This window comes from Bombus affinis, chromosome 5, assembly GCF_024516045.1.
Source record: "Bombus affinis isolate iyBomAffi1 chromosome 5, iyBomAffi1.2, whole genome shotgun sequence".
Classification (NCBI taxonomy): Eukaryota; Metazoa; Arthropoda; class Insecta; order Hymenoptera; family Apidae; genus Bombus; species Bombus affinis.
Window position 1 is genome coordinate 11,491,438 of NC_066348.1, and position 20,788 is coordinate 11,512,225.

Consider the following 20,788-nt stretch of genomic DNA (forward strand, 5'->3'; position numbering starts at 1 on the left):
TTTTTTCCCTTTTACGTAGGAGCACTTTATCTCTATGTTTATCTTTGAAAGAAAATAACCATTACCGGTGGTGGTTTAGGTGCTGGAGGTCTCGAGCAGCTGACGCTAGCGGGCTGCGGGTTTATCAGGTGAGATTGAGTGGGTGGGCTAGCCACCACACCTGGGACCATAGGTGGTACCACAGCCTGCAGCAAATGAGCCTTCGGATTCAAAGGATGCGGCTGCCCGTTGATGCCTTTCAATGCCGTTGATTGAGAGATAGGTTGATGAATTCTCGGTGTCGGAGTCGTCGTTACACTAGCTGGTTGGACGTTCATAGCTAATTTCTGAGGAAGATTCACTATCGTGGGTGTCTGCTGTTTTGCCGCCTGTAGGAGATGCTGCTTAGGATTCGGTGGAGCACCAGTATTATTCAATACTGGTGACATGGGTTGTCCTTGACCTTTTCCATTCGCAGCACCGATCTGCGCTACCGGCTGTTTAGCACGTGGACTTAAGCTCGGTGACGATACTCTATTGCTAGAAACTTGGAGATGCAAAGCTTGCACGGACTGCGTTGATTTTACAAGATTTGGTGGCTGCTGCACCACCGATGGCGGTTGACTAACCACGCTGGAGGCCGTCGGTTTGGTAATGACCACTTGCTGCTGCGGTTGCGCCGGTGTAGCCAGCTTGCTGGCGTTCAAGACGTGAGCCTTGAGGCTCGTAGGTTTCGACGGGGTGGAGCAAGTGGATGTCGTCTGTGGAATAGTTACCACCGTCGTAGCTATAGAGGTAACAGTGGTAGAAATCGTTGCCGATGGCTGAACCATGCTGACTGCGGAGGTGACTTGGTGAACAACCGGAGATTGTGGTTTCGTGATAACGCTGGTCTGTGGTTGGATCTGTTGATTTTGTTGAAGCGGTTCCGGGGCTGGTTCCTTCTTAAGTTCTTCAGAGACGGTTAAATTCTCCGGCTGCGGCTGCTTCGATCGCAACGTCTCGGTCGTGTTGGGCGCAACGACCGCAGCGTTCACCAAACCAGCCGGAGTGTTTCTCGAATCGCACGTGGCTCTGCTCACCGCTTGCGCTTGTCCAGAAGTGGTGGAAACAGGAATGTATTGACCTTCCTCCGACTCTCTCATAGGTATCAACATTCCAGTGACTGGATCTATCAGCGTCATCGGTTCATGAGATACCGGTTTGTGCGTAGGTGACGGCGCAGCTGCAGGCTGCTGTTGACTCGTTTCTTCGGGCTTCGGCGTGGTCTCGTCCCGAAGCGAAACGACGCTCTCTTCTTTGTTCTGGGGTTCCTGCTGCGGCGCCGGAGGTGTCTCCTTTATCTTTATCAGTTCTCGATATTCGTCATCGTCGTCGTTTTCGGAAGTTCTTCGCACCGATTTGCCGCGAACACCTCGCGGTGATTTTCTAGGTTCAGTAAGTTGTTGCGCCATGCTTTGAACGTTACGAGAAGAGTTGTTGTGTCTAGTGCTTCGTCTGGTGGCGTGAACGTTCCCTCCAATGGATCCTCCTATCACCCCCTTGTTCATCGCGGAGCCACGCACGACGTCTTCGATCACGTCGTCGATCGTGTTTCTACTTCCATCCCTCTCGGCCAGTCTTCTGGACTTTCTGGTGTTCGCTGCTGGAGGAACGAATTCCTCCGGCGGTACTTCTTTCACAGCGGCTATAGGCGTCGCTGGCTGCGCGTTCGGACCAGTCATACTCGGCACTGGTGACTTGATCGTGAGAATCAATCGCGGCCGTCCAGCATTATCTTCCTCGCTATCGTCGTGGAATTCGTAAACGTCCGCCGGCAGCTTGTTCTTCTCTACGTGATGTTTGCTTCCCCTGGAAGTCCTCGCTCCTCGTTTATGCACAACGGTGGTGGTCGTGTTTCTGCTGCTTCGTCTGGTGCTTACACCGCCGCGGCTACCGAATCCTCGTCTGCTCTTGGTTCGACCGCGTCGACTCTTTGTCGACTCGCTTTCGCACGTCTCCACTCCCTCGTCCTGTTCCTCGTTGGTCACGACGAAGTTCTTCTTGGTTTCGGACTCGGTTGCCTCGGCGCGGTTAAACCATTCGGACTCGTTGCTCTTTGGCTGCTGTTCCTGTGTCTCATTGGTAACGCTTTGTTCGTGCTGTGCCGTTTCCTTGTCACCATCTTCGTTACCCTCGCCATCGCACAACGCGTCTACCTTCTTTATCACGCTCTCGATGTTAACCTCCTTCGCAGACCAATAGTCGCTGTCTTCTTTACTGTCAGCCGGATCCTCCTTGGACGCATCGATCGCGAGCGGATCCGTGCACGGCTCTTTCAGTGGATCCTCCGCTGCTTCTTCCTCCATATCAACTTCTTCGTTCTCCTTTGGAATTTCGTCTTCCTCCTCCTCTTCCTCTTCCTCCTCTTCCTCTTCCTCTTTAACCTCGGGATTCGCGAGTTCCGTCTTGATTTCGACTTCCATCATTTTAGGAACGAGACGATCGTCATCGTTGGATTCGGATTTTGACGCACACGACAGCTTCTCCGATTTGATCTGGTCCACTTGTTGCTCGACCTTTGGAGATTTTGCGTCAACCGAGTTGGCGCATGGTGCATTCAATGGCTGATTCAATGGTTGCTCGGACTCGGTGTTCGAGAATTCCTCTTTGATCGCGGTAGTATCCTCGTGCTTCAGGATATCGGATGGTTCCTCTTTTATAACATCAATCGGTTGAGTGGATTGTATGGGCGGAGTAAGTTGCATGGGCTGAGCTGTTTGTGCCATCTGTGCATCGGGATCGACCTGGAGCTCCTGTTCTGGTGGTAGCCGCGGCTCTAGCACGCTCTCGGTGGTGTTCTGTTCAATGGGAACGGAAGACAGAACCGTGGAAGGTACCGTCGTCGTCGTTCTGGAGACGATGGCTTGCGAGACTGTAGATACCAATGGGAGGTGAGGCTTGGAGAGATGACTGGATTGCAGAACCGGAGAATGCCTTTGGCTGCTGTTTAGAGACGAAAGCGACGTTTGTGTGACGACACATTTTTCCTCAGGCATGGAAACTGTTACACTGGATGGGATCTGTTGCTGTTGTTGTTGCTGTTGTTGTTGCTGCTGTTGTTGCTGCTGTTGTTGTTGCTGTTGCGGTTGCGGTTGCGGTTGCGGTTGCGGTTGCTGTTGTTGTTGATGTTGCTGCTGCTGCTGTTGATGTTGCTGCTGCTGCTGCTGCTGCTGCTGCTGCTGCTGCTGCTGTTGTTGCTGCTGCTGCTGTTGCTGCTGCTGCTGTTGCTGCTGCTGCTGTTGCTGCTGCTGCTGCTGGCAAACTGGTATGGGTACCACCGTCTTGATCAGCGGTTGATTCGCTGACGAAACAGTGGACGCTCCGATGGTGTGCACCACGGACTTGTGGACTAGGTGAGGCTGCCCGTGAGCGACTATCACGGGACTGGGTGTCGAGGAACGTGGCACGTGTGTGGTCAAAAGCTGAAGACTCGATATCTCTTGCTTCTGCCTAGGGGACAATAAATTGTTGTCCGTGGTAATGGAGCCTGGAATTTGTTTCTGACCTCTGGACGACAAAGAGCAGGTTTCCGGGATGCTGGTCGGTTTGCCGAATACCAGGCTGGACGTGCTAGCGTTGATTTCGATCTTGGCCGTTTCAGGGATATACGTGGGCGGTTGGTTCGGTGAAGGAACCTTCGGAGAAGTGGAAGCTTTGTTCGTCGGTTCTGGGATAACGGCTGGTGACAATTTCGGTTCCTCCAGACGTTGCGGAGGTTCGTTGGGATTTACCGGAAGCAACGTTTCGATCACAGATTTGCTGCCGAGAGCCGAATCCCTAGAGCTCTTGACTTGCACGCCACCCGGAGCCAAAGGTGGTACGGGCATGTAAGGACGGTGTGGAATATTCAGCGTCAACGGCGGTAATCCACCTCTAGGATGACTGGGTGCTAGAGCTCTCATGCCTGGAGCATGTTGAATAACCGGTTGCTGAGTGGCCGCTGTGGAATATATCTGTTGCGTCGGTGTGTCCGGCCTGTGAGCGGAGACGGGTACGCTGCTCACCGCGATCCTGGCTGGTGGTGGTGACGGTTTACCAACGCTCGGTACGTGAGGACTGAGGGCGGAGTTTCGAGACCATTGACCGTTAGGTGAAAGTGGCTGCAAAATTCTCGGCGACAGTTGCGAGGGAACCAAAGGTGGCATTCTGGATGGAACCAACGGTGGTGGCAACGGTGGAGTTTGGTTCGAGGAGGCCGAGGAAACCGCGGGGATGTTTTGCATTCTGGGAGAAGTTTGTCGCATGGGTGGGACCATCTGTGATTGTGGTGACACGGGGAGCTTTTGGTAAAGGGACTGCACACCGATGGATGGCGGCGTTGACGGTGGCTGTGGTACCGACGGTCTAGGACTGGTCGCGGCTATTCTAGGCGTTTCGCTGGTGATCGGCACGCTGCAAGGACCTAACACAGGTTGCTTGTACTGCGGGGGTGGCGAGATCGAAGCGCGACGCGCCTGAGAGTTGTTTATTCTCTCGGGACTGGTTGCTATAACGTTGGTTTCCTCGACGATCTCGGCCGCTTGTACAGTCTTAACCACCTCCCGCGGCTTCTCGTTCAAATTCCAGGAGTGAGCGATCACGGATGTCGGTGGACTCGGTGGTTTCGCTGGTATGGACGATCTGCGCGCCTCGATGGTCTTTTCCGTCGCAGGTACGGAAGGCGCGACGACGGTGGTGACGGCGGCGGGGGTCTTAGTAGGTGATTTGTAATACGATGGAATGTCTGGCGTTTTCGGTGGTTGGCTCAAATCGAACGTCTCATAGTTCGGGTCTTCCTCCGTATCTGTATCTATTTGCAAGTCGTGCTCGCTCTGAGGAGTGTCTGGCTTCATATCCGTCTCTCCCTCCGCCGTAGAGGCGTTCAGACTTTCGACAGCCTGCTGCATCTCTTCGACGTCCTCTTGAGGCGCCTCGGCCGGGGCTCCGACCGCGTCTTCTGTTTCCGCATCTTCCTCTTCGCCTTCATACGAAAAGTCTTCCGTCGACACTCCGAAAGTTTCCTCCAACAGAGCAGCTACTGCGTCTTCAGTTTCCTCCTGAGAGATCGCGACTCGTGGCTTGTCCTCGGTTTGATTGGGCGGTGTGGTCGGTGTATTCACTTCCGACTCCTCCCTGCTTTCACGTTCTTCCGGTTCTGAAATACTTTTCACCGCGTTTTCGTGAATAGTCTCGTCGATCTCGATACCGAAACCTGGGATGAACTTGTCCTTCTTCTTCTCTGGCTTCCCGGCTGATTGAATGCCGCCGCTGGATGGAGGAGTCATCGACGATGGTACTGTTGTCGATGACACGCAGGTGTTGGACGAAACCTTGGGAATGGGACTCAACAAAGCATCTCTAGGTGTAGGCAGAGTAGGTGACATCGTCTTGGGAATCAACGGACTACTTGCTCTCGGAGGACTAGGATCCGCCCCCAGGTAGGGCAACTCGCCGGTCTTTTCGTGATGGTGATGATGGTGGTGGTGATGATGATGGTAATCCTTCCGACTCCGCTCTTCCTTTGACTTTTTTCTCTTTTTCTTCTTCTCCTTGATCTTTTCCGGAATGGTCAACGGTGTGGATGGTTCGATGCTGTCGTTGTCGTCGGTAAATCGGAACACGTCATGGTCGTTACTCTCCGTGCACGCAACGGCCGATTTCGGCGAGTTCGGTAGACCCAAGAGCTTCGCCTCGATTTCTCGTCCCGCCTCGGCCAAGTCCACGCTGTTCTCGTCCTCTGTTTGATGACGACGCTTCTTCTCCGCCTTTCGCCTGACTCGTTCCACGTCCAACACCGGACTGTGGCCACCGTCGCTGTCCGAAGCGTAGGTGTTGTTGGCCAACCGGTCGAAGAGCGCATTGTTCGACGGAGCATCGTCGACGTCATCTGACAACGGTCCAAATATATCTTCCATACGTTGCGAATCTCTAGCTTCCTGTCTGTTGAGCCTCTTTCTTCGTGCCTTCGCTTTTTCATCCGCGTTCCTGTCTCTCCTCTTATCTTTCTTGTTCCGTTGCTTCTTGTCCGATCGTATCCTCTCCTCCGTCGTTTCCAAAACCGTCGTGGTACCAGATGTGACGACGGTCGTGGATGTGTTGACGGACTCGGTCGCATGATTGGCTCGACAATCCGCCGTCGCCGCCGCGTTACTCGTTACGGTGTTCGATTTGGTCTTGTGCTCGACAGTGTCCGAGGACTCGGTCTTGCTTAGGCTGTCTTCGGTCGACATCGAATTCTTTTGCCGCTTCTGCTTCTTCTTGTGTGACTTTTTCCGCGACGAATCCCGCTCATGATTGTTAACCACGATCGCTGGTTGGTTACCACGGCTGAATGACACCGGGATCCGTTCGTCATCGTCCGAGGTGCGCGGTTCTTCTTTCACGTTCGAGTGAACGACACTGTTCACGACTACCACGTTCGTCGTCTCCACGGAGTTGTGTTTCTCTTCAGTGTCAGCGAATCCGAGATCGACGTCGCTTTCCAGGAACCTCTCTGTCTTGACGGTCTTGCGAATCTTGTTGTTGAACGACGCTGCCTCTTCTTCCTCGCTGGTGTCGGAGTGAATTCGAGATCGAGAACTCTTTCTGGACAAAGACTTGGCTCTGGCCGAGTCAGATTCCGAGGTAGCCTCGTCTTCTGTCAAAGCCTTGCTGGACACCGAGTCTCCGTCCCACGAGGTACTCTGCTTTTTCTCCTCCCGCCTCGCTCGACTCTGCTTCAGTTGTGAAAATTTGTCCTTAAGTCGTACTTGCCGTTTCTCCTCTTCGAGCTTCTGCATGTTCTTGGTCGAGCGTGCTTTCACTTTATCATACATACTGATATATGCGGGCTCGTCGTCAACGATATCGAAGATGGAGTGTTTCTTAGGTTCGTCGCTGTCCGTGTCCGTGGCGGATGGATGCCTGGCTACCTGAATATCGGTCGTCGATAGAGGACCGTCGTCCACGTCACTGTGTAAATTCAAGGAAGACTGTTGGTGATGATGGTGCTGGTGCTGGTGATGCTGATGCTGTTGTTGCATCTCTCGCGAATGATTCGAACCAATTGCGGTCTGTTCACTCGGCGAATTTGAGTCGTGGCGCTTTGAAAGATCCAGTCTCGATAGAAACTCTTTGTCCGACTCGTGGGACACTCTTGGACTCCGCTCCCTGGACTCCTTCTCGGATCGATTCCTTTTGCTTCGCTGCTTCTCTTTCCCGCCACCTTCGCGGTTGTTCTCTCGGTTCTCCCTGGTCGACTCTCTACTCATCTCGGTCGAGTGAGATTGCTCCCTGGTATCTTGAGCCTGTGTGAATACATTACCACTGCTACCTTCCTTTCCATCTCGGCTCTCCCTACTTTCGCGACTGGATCTGTGAGAATCGTTCCTATGTTTCCGATCCTCGGACTTTCTATTCTGTTTAGGCCGGTCTTTGCTGTCCCTCCTGTGCTCGGAGATCTTCATGCGTTTGGTGTCATCCTCGGTCGGGCCATCCTGCGACGAGCATCGTCGCTTGATAGACACCGGCCCGGGGGAAATTTGATTTTGAGACTGGGAAATGGACTGATGAAGATGATTCTCGGTGGGTTGTCGCCTGCTTTCCTCGCGATCCCTCTTTTCCTTGTCTTTCTCTTCTCTGTCTCTTCTTTTCTCGCGCTCGGACTTTTCCTTTTCCCGCCTTTCCTGATCCTCGCGTTCTCTCCTCTTTTCTCGATCGTGCTTATCCCGTTCGAGCCTTTCTCTCTCTTCCTTGTCGCGTTTCTCCTTCTCCGCCCGTTCTCGTTCCTCTTTCTCTTTCCGTCGTTCCCTCTCCAGCCGCTCCTTCTCCTCTCTTTCGCGCTTCCTCTCCCTCTCAAGACGTTCCTTTTCTTCCCGCCTCCTTTCTCGTTCCAATCTGTCTCGCTCTTCCTTCTCCCGCCTCTCTTGATCTTCCCTTTCCTTCCTTAACCGTTCTTTCTCTTGCTTTTCTCTCTCCAGGCGAAGTTCCCGCTCTTTCCTCTCACGATCTTCTCGCTCCCTTCTTTCTCGTTCTTCCCTCTCTCGGCGTTCCTGGCGCTCCCTTTCCTCCCGCTCTCTCTTTTCGCGGTCTAATCTTTCCTTCTCCCTCCTCTCTTTCTCCTTTACCTCGTTCTCCTCCCTTTCCTTTCTTTCCCGTTCTCTCTCCTCTCTCTCCCGCCTATCCTTCTCCTGTCGTTCCTTGTCCAATCTCTCCCTTTCTCGTCTCTCCTCGTCCTTCTCTCGCCTCTCTTCCCGTTCCTTCCGCTCCTGCCTATCGCGATCATCCTTCTCTCTTCTCTCCTGCCTCTCGCGATCCTCTTTCTCCCTTCGTTCTCTCTCTTCCCTTTCCTTCCTCTCGTATCGCATCTCTTTGTTCTCCTTCAACTCTCTCTCCCTCGCGTGACCGTCGTTATCGGCAACGTCGTTCGTCATAGACGAGCTTCCACTTCCATCCTTCTCCTCCCGATCCTTGCGATTTCTCTCAACGTCCGCATCCTCTTTCCGCGATTTTCTCTGACAATCTTTGCTCTTGCCGCTGTACTTGGAGTCCCTGCCGTCTTTGCTGTCCCGGAACTCTCGACTTTCTCGATTACAACCGCCAACTTCCTTCCTCAAACGAGACCGGGAAGCGTCGGTGGTCGACGACAGTGACGACGACGATGACAACGACAATGATAACGACGACGACGACGATAACGATGAAGACGAAGAAGAAACGGTGGTGACGGAGAAGGAAGAGGACGAAGTATTCGACAAGGATGTCGTGGAAGACGGTATTATCGAGGTGACGGTGGACATGGAAGTTTGATACTGACTACTCGACAGGGAGCACGTTGACGACAACGAGGAAGCCGCCGACGTGGCGTTCAACGTGGTCGCGATCGTGGCTGTCGTCAAGACAGACGTGGTGGCTGCCGTGGGAACCGCCATCGTCGGCATCGTCGTCGAGAAAGCGAGCGATGACGCGATGGTGACCGACGCGGATGCCGACGCGGAAGAGCCACTGGTACCGATCGATCCTCGAGCGGTAGAGGCTCCGAGAGCGTGAATACTACTTACGCTACCGTTGCTGCTATGAATACTACTCGCTAACGCTAAACCGCTACTATTGCCGCTGGTGGCTGCCGTTCCGCTACCAAGACCGATCGGTAGAGAAACCGGTGGTAATTCGGGGCTAACAGTCTTGATCGACGTGCCGGGTGTGATTGGAGTGGTCGGCGTCGGGTGCACACAGTTGTGTTGGACTACCGTCCGTGGATCCGGAGGTTTCAAAGTCGACGACATGGTCGTCGTAAACGTTAAACTCGACGATAGGGACGTGGTGCCAATACCGATTTGACCGGTCATAGAGGTGCTGCTGGACAGTTGTACCGGTGGATGACTAGGAAATGGGTACTGCAAGCAAACTTTACTGGTGCAACTGCCGCTAGACGCGAGGCCGCTCACGCTACTACCGATCATCGCACCGACACCGATCACACCGGTAAACTCTCTCGGTTCGTACTTCTCGCTGAAGTTCTCCAACCGTTTCGAGTCCTCGTCGAACACGCTTCTCTTGGCAAGAACCGACTTGACGATATCGCTTGGTTGTACTTCGTGCAGATCCAAATCAAGCAACTTATGTCGAAACCTGAATCTCTCGGACGCCGTGGCGTCCAGCTTCGCCAATGCGTCGCCTCCGGCAGCGCTTAACGCCCTCGATCCTGACCACTTCTCGTACTTCTCGTCGAGAGAACGTATCCTTTCTTCGAGACTAGGTGATTGAGGTGCTGTCTCGCTGTCGGAACTCGTTGGACTTGGACTCAGGTGACGAGGCGGCGGTGAAGCCGGTGGCTGCGGTGCCGTTCGAGGACTCGGCGCCGTTGACAGATTGATACACGGTGGACTGGTCATCTTCGCGAGACTCGAGTTGTTCGACCGACTACTACCACTACTACTATTATTGCTGCTACCGGTGTTATTACTATTACCACTGTTGTTGTTATTATTGTTGCTGTTATTGTTGTTGTTGTTATTGTTGTTGTTGTTGTTGTTGTTGTTGTTGTTGTTGTTGTTATTGTTGTTCAGCATTTGAGCCGCGAACCTCGGCAACGGTAGCGAGAGAGGACCGTCGTGACTTCTCTCGCGAAACCGTCTTGGCTCGCTAGGCACCAAATTCTCCGGCCTTTCGTCCACTAGCGGAGTTCCTGGACGCGATCCGTCGTGGTGTTCGTGATGCCTTCGACAGAAATCGGATTGACGCGTTACTACTTAACTGTTCCACACCCATTGCCATACGCTATGCTTCTAATCAAGATGTCTATTTAAAATATCAATAAAACAACGCAGAAACCATGTTACCTGCTGGTAACGTCGCGACGACGCTTGCAAGGTCCTGGACCTCGTCCATCGCAGCTTCCTCTCCTCGTACCATGATGTACAACCACTTTGCTGTCGCTGACTCGTCGGATATCCATACCCTTCCTGCTGGAGTGCGAAGTAACGAGCAACGAGGCGATCTCGGGTTCGTCGTCCTCGCAGAGTATGGCGGTAGACGTCCCATCGATCTTCACTCGTTTCTTTGGCGCGAAGCCGACCTCGTCGCCGCTGCTGTGACATTCCTCCAGTTGTTCCAGCAGATGTACCCGTTCCTTTTGAAGATGCCTAATATCCGGAGGTGGTAGCAGCGGCGGAGGCGGCGCCGGTGGATCCACGCTGGTTACTACGCTCTGAACCGCGTGTCGACGCGAAGGAGGTGGACAATCGTCGTCGTTCAACTTCCCATCCCCGAGCACGCTGCTCTGATAGTCGTCGTGGCTAGCCCCGCTTCCCTGGCTGAACTCGTCGTAGCTGCGGAATCGACGGGGTGTTGGCTCGGTATATTCGCCGTCGTAGTAGGTGTCTTGATAGGAGCGCCTACTGCTGCGGGACATCGCGGTCGGGTGAGCCGGGCTGGCACCCGGTGTGCTTCCGCCTCCGGACGTGCGGGAGTAACTAGCCGTCCTCGACCTCGGGGGCGTTTCGTACCGGGTAAATCGGCTACTCGAGTTTGAAACCGTCACCCCGGAGTCAAAACTGCTGCGCTCCCGCCTGCAAGGAATCCTTCAAATAACGGGTGTACTATATTTCATGTTCTCTGCTGTATAACTGCGAGCTCGTCTGCCAAGTATTCTTTGCCTTTTCTGAAATGTTTAGCAGCGACCTTTGCGTTCGATAGGTTGCACGCATTCTAGAATGGAGTGAATGATTTTTGTATCGAGCAGGCTGACGCAGAAACGTCGATGTAAACGAGTCAGCTGCCTATCCCTCGAGTTATTATTTGGTTGATTACGATAGTAAACGAAATTAAAAATTTTTTATTCGTTTTCGAAATCGGACGACGAGGATAAATATTTATCAACTTAAAAATGCCCCGACTAAGTTGGTAGTGTCATCAGAAAAATACACCGACTGCGAAAGATTAATTGTTGAAATTCAACACGTTGCAGCGTACAACTTTGTTTTTACGCGTCAACGATGGCCAAATGAGAAATTTTTAGGTAGGTTAGCTAATCTTCTCGAACGCGGAAAACGCGAAAATGGTAAAACGAAGCTGCATTGTCGTTTAACTGCAAATACGTGCAGTATCTTACTTCTCGCTCAACTTGATAACACGTGCAACTTAATCCATAACCGCGAACAGCGTCCTTCGTACGAAAATATCTGCTAAACATTACGGAAAAGTTCGTCGCATACATCGCAAGACGTTCTATGTAGCACTTATAGTAATTCAAAATACTTCGTCAAAACATGTTTGTTTGTCTACGGAGAGCGTTTCATTTATCTCAGCCATTTTAGTACCTACCATCTCATTGCCCAAGTACGATCATAATCAACGACTTTTTCATGGTTAACGAAATCTCTCAATCCATGGTTATCTTAAAGTATCGAATCATCGCGTGCCCTTCTCCAGAGCTGCAGCTCGTTACGAGAGTTTTCTAAAAATGGTAACGCTTTAGCGAGATCAGCCGATACTGCGATAGAATAAAAACGATCTCAGCCAATTTTAACATAGTCGAAGGAAACAGTCCAGATAACCAAGAAAAGTAAAACACTCGCCGCAATGGTAAAGAACGATTTAAAGCAACTATACTTAAGCAACCTAAGAATACCGAGATACGTTTCGACAATTAATCGTTCTGAGAAAATATCTTATTTTTGCTGAGAACTATACATACGAGACATCGAAGGTCGCCGCCGGAGATGGCCTCGTGTCCCAAGGTTTCTCCCCAGCGATGCCCTGTCGCTCCAGATGCTCGTAAAACGTTTCCTGGCACTCTCTGGAGGCGAAGTCAACTTGAAGACGGCGTCCACGAAGAGCGGCTCCTCGCATTTCCTTCACGGCGGCTTGTGCGCAGCTGATCTGCTCGAAGAAGACCAAAGCGTGTCCGCGTTCGCGATCCACGACCACCTGGTTTATCAGTCCGAATTGATGGAATTGCATGTTCAAGTATTTTTCTGACATACAATCTGAAACAACGTATAACGTATGGTTAACGCATCATTGGCACATACTTTGAAGAGAACGTTCTCTTCCTACATATTTGTCAAAAAATCGCTACCAATTGAAATCGTTACGCGTTTCCAATCGTATGTTTATTTATGAACGGTATGAAAATATACTACGGATAGATCGAAAGAGCCCTAAACGTAGTCTATAAGTAACGCCAAATCATCGTAATGAGACGCGATCGAGCGATGCGCAGCTTGAAACGCACGTATAATTCAGATATTCGTTGGAAAAGACGCGAGTTTGATGGCGCTGTGGCGCTTTAAGTACGCGTTTGTTTTTAGAATACGGTCATACTCGTCAATTTGGAATCACTTCAAAGACCAGTCTAACCAGTCTAGAGAACATCCTATCCTCGCGAGCCTCCAGCGATTTCGATCATTAGCAATTTTGTTCGACGAGAAAAATTATTCGGTGGCTTCTAACCATAAACTATACAATTTTATAGGTGGTTTTTTTAGAGAAATCTATTAACTCTTTACGATAATTACCTCCGATACCGTCGACCCATACGCAGGACGTAGGCATCGACTTTCCAAATCCGAGTTTTATTCGATTCGCACCCAGGTGTTCGCCATCCATCGATCGCATAGCTTTAACGACGCTACCGATGTCGGAATATTGGCAGAAGGCATAGCTCGACACCGCGCCTTGTTTCTTAATATCTATCTCCTGTAACATTTAAATATGGTATTTAACTTTTTGTTGACGCCATTGCCGACGTTCTGTTTCTTCCTTTTTTTTTTTTTTTTTTTGCCTGTTGGTCGACACTTCGACCAACGTTCGAGTTCCTACGAAGCGAAGAATTTTGCGTTTGAACAAAAATGAAGAATCGAACATTACCGAAGAGGTAGCAAAACATCGTTAAGCCAAAAACACGATAGCGCAAAGTAGAAGAGATATTCGAACGATGATACACTAAGAGATCGAAATGCAATCGAATGTAAGAGATATCTGAAATTTGATTTCGTAACGCTGAATTTTCAGTTATTCGTACGAGAGAATCTATTGATTCGTGCCAAGCGACGTATTCAAAGTATCGTTTCTTATTAAAACACTGTCTTATTCGCGGAAACATTCACGGAACGATTAAAATTTCAAAGTTCTGTTTCGACTGTTTCATGTCCGGTTCAAATGTTAATATTCGAACAACCAATTCGCGCGTCATAAATTTCGATCGCATCCGATTCTCAGAACTTTCCAATAAGCTTCCGTTCGGACGTTGTTACTGTCGAATGGAGCGAGTGTTAGAGAAGTCTACATACGCAGAGAAAGAGAGAAAGACCGTGTGTTATTTGTTATTTGTTGCGCAATTTTATAACGCGTCACTTGACATCACACGTAGCTGCTATTGCATATTTAATTACTCTGACGCTTGTTACAAAGTTTAAGAAATGATTCTGCTTTAATCGCTATGCTATTAAACATCTCTATCTAACATCTCGATACCTAGAAGAAACGCTTAATTCGTACTTGAATTCGCGCCGCGACAATATAAAAGTTAGGATGACGAAAAAGTTGATTATAAAATCGAATAGATTTCGTTGGAGAAAGAAACTTTGTATAGAAATTTGATTCGAGTTGCCTATTTGAGACTGTAACGCATCGGTACTTTCGATCTAAAGAGATTTTTCCATTAAACCTAATTCTCTTTTAGGTTCCAGGTGTAATCGAACTGGTCGTAACGGACCAACTTACTATTATCTCGCCGAAAGGTTCGAAATGCTTTCTAAGCTCGGACGCGGTGACGTCCTTCTCAAGGTTGCCGATGAAGAGCGTCCGCGTCGCCTTCGGATGATACTCGTCGACCTCGGCCTCGTACGGCCTGAACTCGTTGTCCTCGACATCGTAACCCTGGTAAGGTGCGACCTCGATCTTGCACCCGAAAAATAGCTTGTCGTGAGACACCTCGAGCGCCTTCTCCACGTCCTCGGGCTTCTTGAAGCAGACCAGGGCGTATCGCTCGCCGGCCGCCCCCACGACCTTCACCCACGTCACTTTGCCGTGTTTTTTGTACTCGTGGAAGAGACCGTCCTTGAGAGATGTGTCGCTGCTGCGTGCCGGCAAATTACGCACGCGGATAGCGAGCGGCCGGCGGTCCTCGGTGACGGCGGCATTTCCGGTACGATGCGGCGAACTACCGGGCGACGTACTGCCCCCGGAAGTGCTGCCGGCGGAACTACCGCTGCGGCTGCTGCTGCTACTACCGGAGCGGCTACTACCACTCGGCGAGCTGCTTCCGCTTCGCGATTTTCTACGCTGTTTTTTGTGCTGTCGTAGCGCACCGCTGCTACTACTGCCGCCGCCTCCACCGCCGCCTAGTGGAACAAGACGACGAATGTAATCTACACACGTATATTTTGTTATCGTTATTATCTGTTTCAGTGACGCTCCTTATCGAATAATTCTTAACGCTAATATTACGCGGTTAATTAGAATAGCCGCGTCTCTGCCAACCAACATCACCCATACCTCGACAATACTCTTTTTCATCTTTCATATAGAGCGAAGCCGCCCGTAAACCACCGTTCTTTCTCCGTTTTTCCTCGCCTCTGTAATTAAAACTATCAAAACAATCGTCACGCCTCGAGTCGCATCGTGGTACCATTAACGAGCGCACGCGTACGGTCATCGCGCTCCACTCGCGGCTAAAATAGTCTGAAACGCGAGCGCGTAAGCGTGCCCTCGATTTCGGCTGGATCGTCGTGATTCCCGCGCGAAAAACGCTACCAAGCGTGCATTGGGAAACCGGAGGAAGGGGGGATGGTCGCGTCCGGGGGGCGTTAAGATGCGAACCGCGAAACACGGATCGCGCAAGTTTCGGATTATTCGCATACGTGGAAGAAACATTTACACGATCTGTAAGTTGATACGCGTTTGTCACGAATTTAAGAGGAAGAATGACTCGAAGAAAGTATTGTAAGAGGGAATTTGAAAATCCCGAGAACCGCGGGAATCACGTGTATTCCACGCAGGTAGGGGTAACGCAGGTAGAACCGCGTGACCCAGCGATCGCGTGGAAACGCGCACGCAAAAGACCCGAGGCGCGCATCAACGAAAGAAATGGAACGAAGAAAAGCAAAGAAGAGACGCATAGTCAAAGTAAGAGGCGTCCACTTACAGAGGAAAAGATCCACGGAGGCGGACTCCGTGGACGCAGACGCGAACGTAGACGCGGACGCAGACGCAAAGGTGGAAACGAACGTGTTGTACACGCGATGGTAGAAGAGAATGTGAGAGGTGTGGGTGATGTGGTGCATCGGTACGTATAAGGGCAATTACCTTGCTCGTCCTGGTAGGCGTCGTTGTTGGCAGGCGAGGGTGGCGGCGGTGCGTTCCCGTACCTCGAGGTCGTCGACTCGTAGGCCGACCAAGAGGACGGTGGCAGGCCACCACGATGACGATCTAAGTGGGGCGGGGGCGGCGGCCCGGAGGCGTACGGGCCGGTTCTCGAGTAGAGCCGATCCCTCGCCCTGGTCGATGTCACGTGATAAGAGCTGGCAGGAGGTGGACGGCCGCGGGGTATGTAGCCGCCAGGATCACCGGGAGTAGGATCCGCCGGATGGCCGCCGACGACGATGCCACCGCCGCCGCCGCCGCCGACGCTGCCGACACCACCCCCGGAACCGACCCCTCGACTGCTTCGTTCGCTGCTGTAGAAACTGCCGTGGGAGCCACGTGACTCGAACCCCTCGCCGCCTCTCTCTCGCTCTCGGTCCCTCTCACGCTCCCTCTCTCGTTCCCTCTCCCTCTCCCTGTCCCTCTCTCTCTCCCGGTCTCTATCCCGGTCCCTGTCTCGATCTCTGTCTCGTTCTCGGTCCCTCTCCCTCTCCCTTTCCCTCTCCCTCTCCCTCTCCCTCTCTCGGTCCCTTTCTCTGTCGTTAACGCCGCCACTGCCACCGCCACTGCTGCCACCGCCACCGCTGCCGCCGCTGCCGCCGCTGCCGTTGCCGCCGCTGCTGCTGCCGATTCCGCTTCCGACGCCGCCGCCTCCATTAGCGGATCCTCCGCCGCCGCAGCTGCCGCTACCGCCACCGCCGCCGCCGCCGCTGACTCCGCTGCCGACGCTGCCGCTGACGATGCCGGAACCGGCGACGCCACTGCCGACCACTCCGCTGACTCCTCCGCCACTACCCCCGCCGGATCCGTGATCCTCCGAACTTCTGCAACACGCGACGATCGCGTTAAATTAAACGATGCAACGATACTAGTCGCAAATACCACACGGATCTGTTTCTACCACGCAGAATTCAAGCTTTGTATATAGTAATTTAGAATCATCGCGAACTCTTTTCAAGAACCGCGTTACGAGAAATTTTCGTTAATGATCGGACCCCTTCCTCGCTACTAATTAACGATGCAACGAATCGAAAAGTTGTAGGTTGTATACCTTTGTAGGAATTCCTTCGTTAATCGTAGTACAGCGAACGGTTTATTTTTTGATCGTAGAGTACGCTCGAAATAGACGAGCCGTCAAGTATCGTCAAACGGTTCGATGACTGACGGAACAGTTTTAACCACATGTCCAAAATTGTTTTATCGATACGGCTTGAGAAGCGAATTACGATCAACGATCGGACTATGTTCCCGATGGTGTACGTTAAAATACCGATATCGTCCACTGATCTTAATCAGCATGAAGGAGCAACCAACAAATACACTTTAAGTGTTTCTTCTATCGTTATAATGCGCGTATCGAATCTAACTCGCAAGCATAACTTCTTGTTCGACGAGAGAGATACAAACTGTTTGAAGATACGTGACAAACTTATTCTAACGCAGTAAAACGAAAACCGTATAGCAAATTTTAAAATGAAATTTCCTCTAGATCCCTTGATGTCGACGACATCGATCATACCGGTGACGTCCCCCGCGTTATATGCATATCGTTCCATCAAGTTCTCGCCAAGCATTGGCTGCTTCGTTTCCTAATGTTAACTTGCTCGAAACTTAAAAGTATACGCTATTGATGCCGTCGACCTTTCGCTGTTGAATTTAAAAGAAATCTATTCCTCTATCGTGTATTTCTATATTATCACGCTATATTATACGTTTGATTATCGATTATAGCAGAACTTCGTTTATACGCACCTCATTTGCACGAGTAAATTAATACCGACACCGAGTCTGTACTATCCGAGATAGGATCGAGCGTAATTTCAATTACACACTTCGATTATACTACTCCTATAATGGGTGTATTAATGTTTATAATCATTAGCTTTTATGCAAAATAAACTCTACGTGTTAAGGAAGAGAGACAGTTGAAGCCTTAAAGGTGCCCTCGAACTATCAATTAACGTCTATTGTCAATATTTACCGATAAACCGCATTTCCATTGAAAACCTTGAAATAATCACAATATTATCGACTGTCTGAGGACACCTTAACACTTAAGTTCTAATGTTCAAAACACTTACGTTCTACGATTTGAAAGTACGTAACGAGACAAACCGGTGAGAATAGCTATTTACCGAACCTTTACTATCATCGGAACATCCAGTTATCCGAACTATCTGCTCCTCCTTACTTCGACTAAACTAGATTACTCTATGTTATCCAAATAACATACCTACGAAACTATTAACGAGACACGAAACGTACAGTACAGCACCGTAAAAATAAGAATCTAACGAAATTGGTAAATTTCCGAACCTTTGTATCGGAGAAATTAAAAACAACCTGAAGCTGAGACTTAGGCGTTTCAAAAACTAGCAACGCTTCCTGCCGCTTTAAGCGCCACGACCGTTCTTCCTACGTCTTTATCGGTCCCGGTCATACTCATCAGGGTATCAAAGTTCAAAAACGTGGCTTGTTATCACGACGCTGCGTCCAAGTTGGCTGTGTGTGTACGTATCTTCTACCGACTATATCGCTCGTATTCGATCGTGTATGCACGTTCACGTACACGCAGATGGGTCGTTGTATGGCGTTCGAGACACGTTAACAGCATGCACGAGGCATAATCACGGCGAAGAATCAGCAGCCTTTCTCCCGACGCCTCCTCACGTTCATTCCGTTACCATACGGTCACCGGCGCGCTTATCTCCCACCTTCGCGAGAAACTTCGACCTGAATCTCTTTAAAGGCTGCATTACGCGTAGCCGTTTCTCGTTTCTCGAACGATCTTGTTTGCCTGCGAGAGGAGCCAGGACGTTGCCATGCGAACCTCCAGCAATCCGCTGCGGCTGTGAAATTTTTCCGTTACCCAGGCGACACCCTTTTTCTTTTCCTCCTTTTATTTCTTATCCCCGTTTGTCTTTCTTCTCATTTTTTTCCTTTTCCGTGAGACCATTCTCGTAAGATCCAAGGAACCTTTCATTTTGGCTATCGAATGCTCCGCGTGTAGAACGTAAATAAGATTCGTCAGAGCTTGGGTGAAATATTTTGAAATACGCTAGTTAGAACGTGCATCTTAAATAAATAGCTATCTGTAGCTTTTTACGTAGAAAATTTGTATATACGTTCGAGGACAACAGTAAGTGATCAGGTAATGGGAATAGATGTCAACGAAGCTTTGTTTAATACTGGTTTTGGTTATACAAAAATGTAAATATTAATTTTAATTGCATGGTAAATAAGTAATCTTGTGCTATAAGGTTAATATAAAACATAAATATACTAGCGTGATTATAATTTTATGGATACCTACTTCCGCTACCTGTTCATACATTTCTGTCCCTAACAGGATTTTCAACTAAATTTTGCAAATTAACTTTTTGCGTCCTGGCTTATAATGTTTGTAAAAATATTCGAATTTCATTCTTGGTACTCGAAATTCCACGTATACGCGGCTAAGTTTTATTTGAATAACGTTTACAACATAGTTGCTACATCCACAAACAAAAAATCACTTTATATAAACAAACGAGCCAATCGGTTCACTTTAAGTAATCTAACGTAAATGCGTTTCATAATATGTATTCCTTACAGAATCAACGTGACAATACAATGCAATGCAATGGTGAAATTTGTGATGCTAAAGTCGTGATATTAAATGAGGTCAATGAAATGTAAATTAATGAAAGATAATGAAAATTCCATAGGAACAGCAATAAATACGATGTACCACTATTGTTTAAAAACATTAATTAATTCGGTTGCTCGTTAATCTAACTCAAATTTCCAATAGACGAATGTTTCTAAAATTAATTTTTCCTGAATTATTTATAAATCTTTTTCTAAAAATCATTGCGACGCTGAATCTTTATCGAGTTACGATTCAACGCATCTTATTCTTACTAGATTTACGCAATAATACTAGGTATGCGAAATTAAAATAAGACCTCTAAAATCAAAAGAAAATATAAAGAAATGCAGATCTTCCATATCCGATGAATAGCGTCGATTTAACTGCGGACTCGAAATCAATGGTAATAATTGATGCAAACAGACTACATATTCAGTTTCGCCGCGAATTGCGTAAAAGTTCCCCTCGCAGAAGAGCAAAGTAAACACGAAAAGAACGCCACGTAAGTACCATCTCTTTCCGTCAAGTAACAATCTTTTTAATAGATGTTCGTAAGGACAAGTTTCTTTGGCGCGTTATAAATTGCGTTATAAATAGATTCATACAAAAATGTGTAATCTATAACATGTAACTCGTCGATTCACTGATATTATTGTTTGACAGATTATCGTTTAAGAGCACCCAGCTGATAAAACAGTACTTCGATCGATGACAATCATTTATTGGTCGCGTAATCTCGATCGGCGGAATAACAATGCCTTGCGTGCCACGTAAACAAGCTTAATACGGCATAATGTTCGCAAAATCATTATCATACGAAATTTTATTTAAATCGTAAAACTGTACGTACGCGCTTTACGTGAATTTAACGTAGTCGTATGCCGATTATTACGCATGCCACGTTTTTTTTCTTTCTTCGCGTCTGTCACACTCGATAAAGCTGCACGTTAAATCGAGTTTGAGACGCACACGGCGGACCTGTTAAGGCCGTTTTCACGATACCGTAGATCGAAGATAAACTTCGTGTTGTTTCGTTCGAGTTCGCCGCTGAGAAATATGATGAGTTGGAACGGTTCACGAGCACGAGAAAAAAGAAACGGGAGGAAAAAGTGCGCGGCGATTGGCGATCAGTGTAGAAAAACATGTGCACTCGAGTATAAAGTCATCGGTTCGCGTATGAAGGACAAAACGATATACGGTATCGGTCACGCGACCGATCGCAATTCGATATCGTCGACGAGGATTGAGCAGGGAAAACACGCGGCTTCGAAAAAGTCCACTCTCACGGACGATCTGACCGTTGTTCCGAAT

The 20,788-nt window shown here is 49.5% G+C and overlaps 1 protein-coding gene across 5 annotated transcripts in view; it reads right to left on the minus strand.

Moving 5' to 3' along the window:
* LOC126916822 (protein split ends) overlaps positions 1-20,788 on the minus strand; it is a 119,112-nt gene that overhangs the window by 6,403 nt on the left and 91,921 nt on the right. For 2 of the 5 annotated variants that reach the window (XM_050723022.1, XM_050723018.1), the window contains exons 3-8: positions 15,790-16,670; positions 14,206-14,852; positions 12,999-13,179; positions 12,176-12,467; positions 10,320-11,060; positions 66-10,197 (exon numbers count right to left, since the gene is read on the minus strand). In XM_050723022.1, coding sequence (XP_050578979.1) covers positions 66-10,197; positions 10,320-11,060; positions 12,176-12,467; positions 12,999-13,179; positions 14,206-14,852; positions 15,790-16,670 — 12,874 coding nt within the window. The remainder of the gene's footprint in view (positions 1-65; positions 10,198-10,319; positions 11,061-12,175; positions 12,468-12,998; positions 13,180-14,205; positions 14,853-15,789; positions 16,671-20,788) is intronic. The other 3 variants (XM_050723019.1, XM_050723021.1, XM_050723020.1) reach the window with 3 other exon arrangements.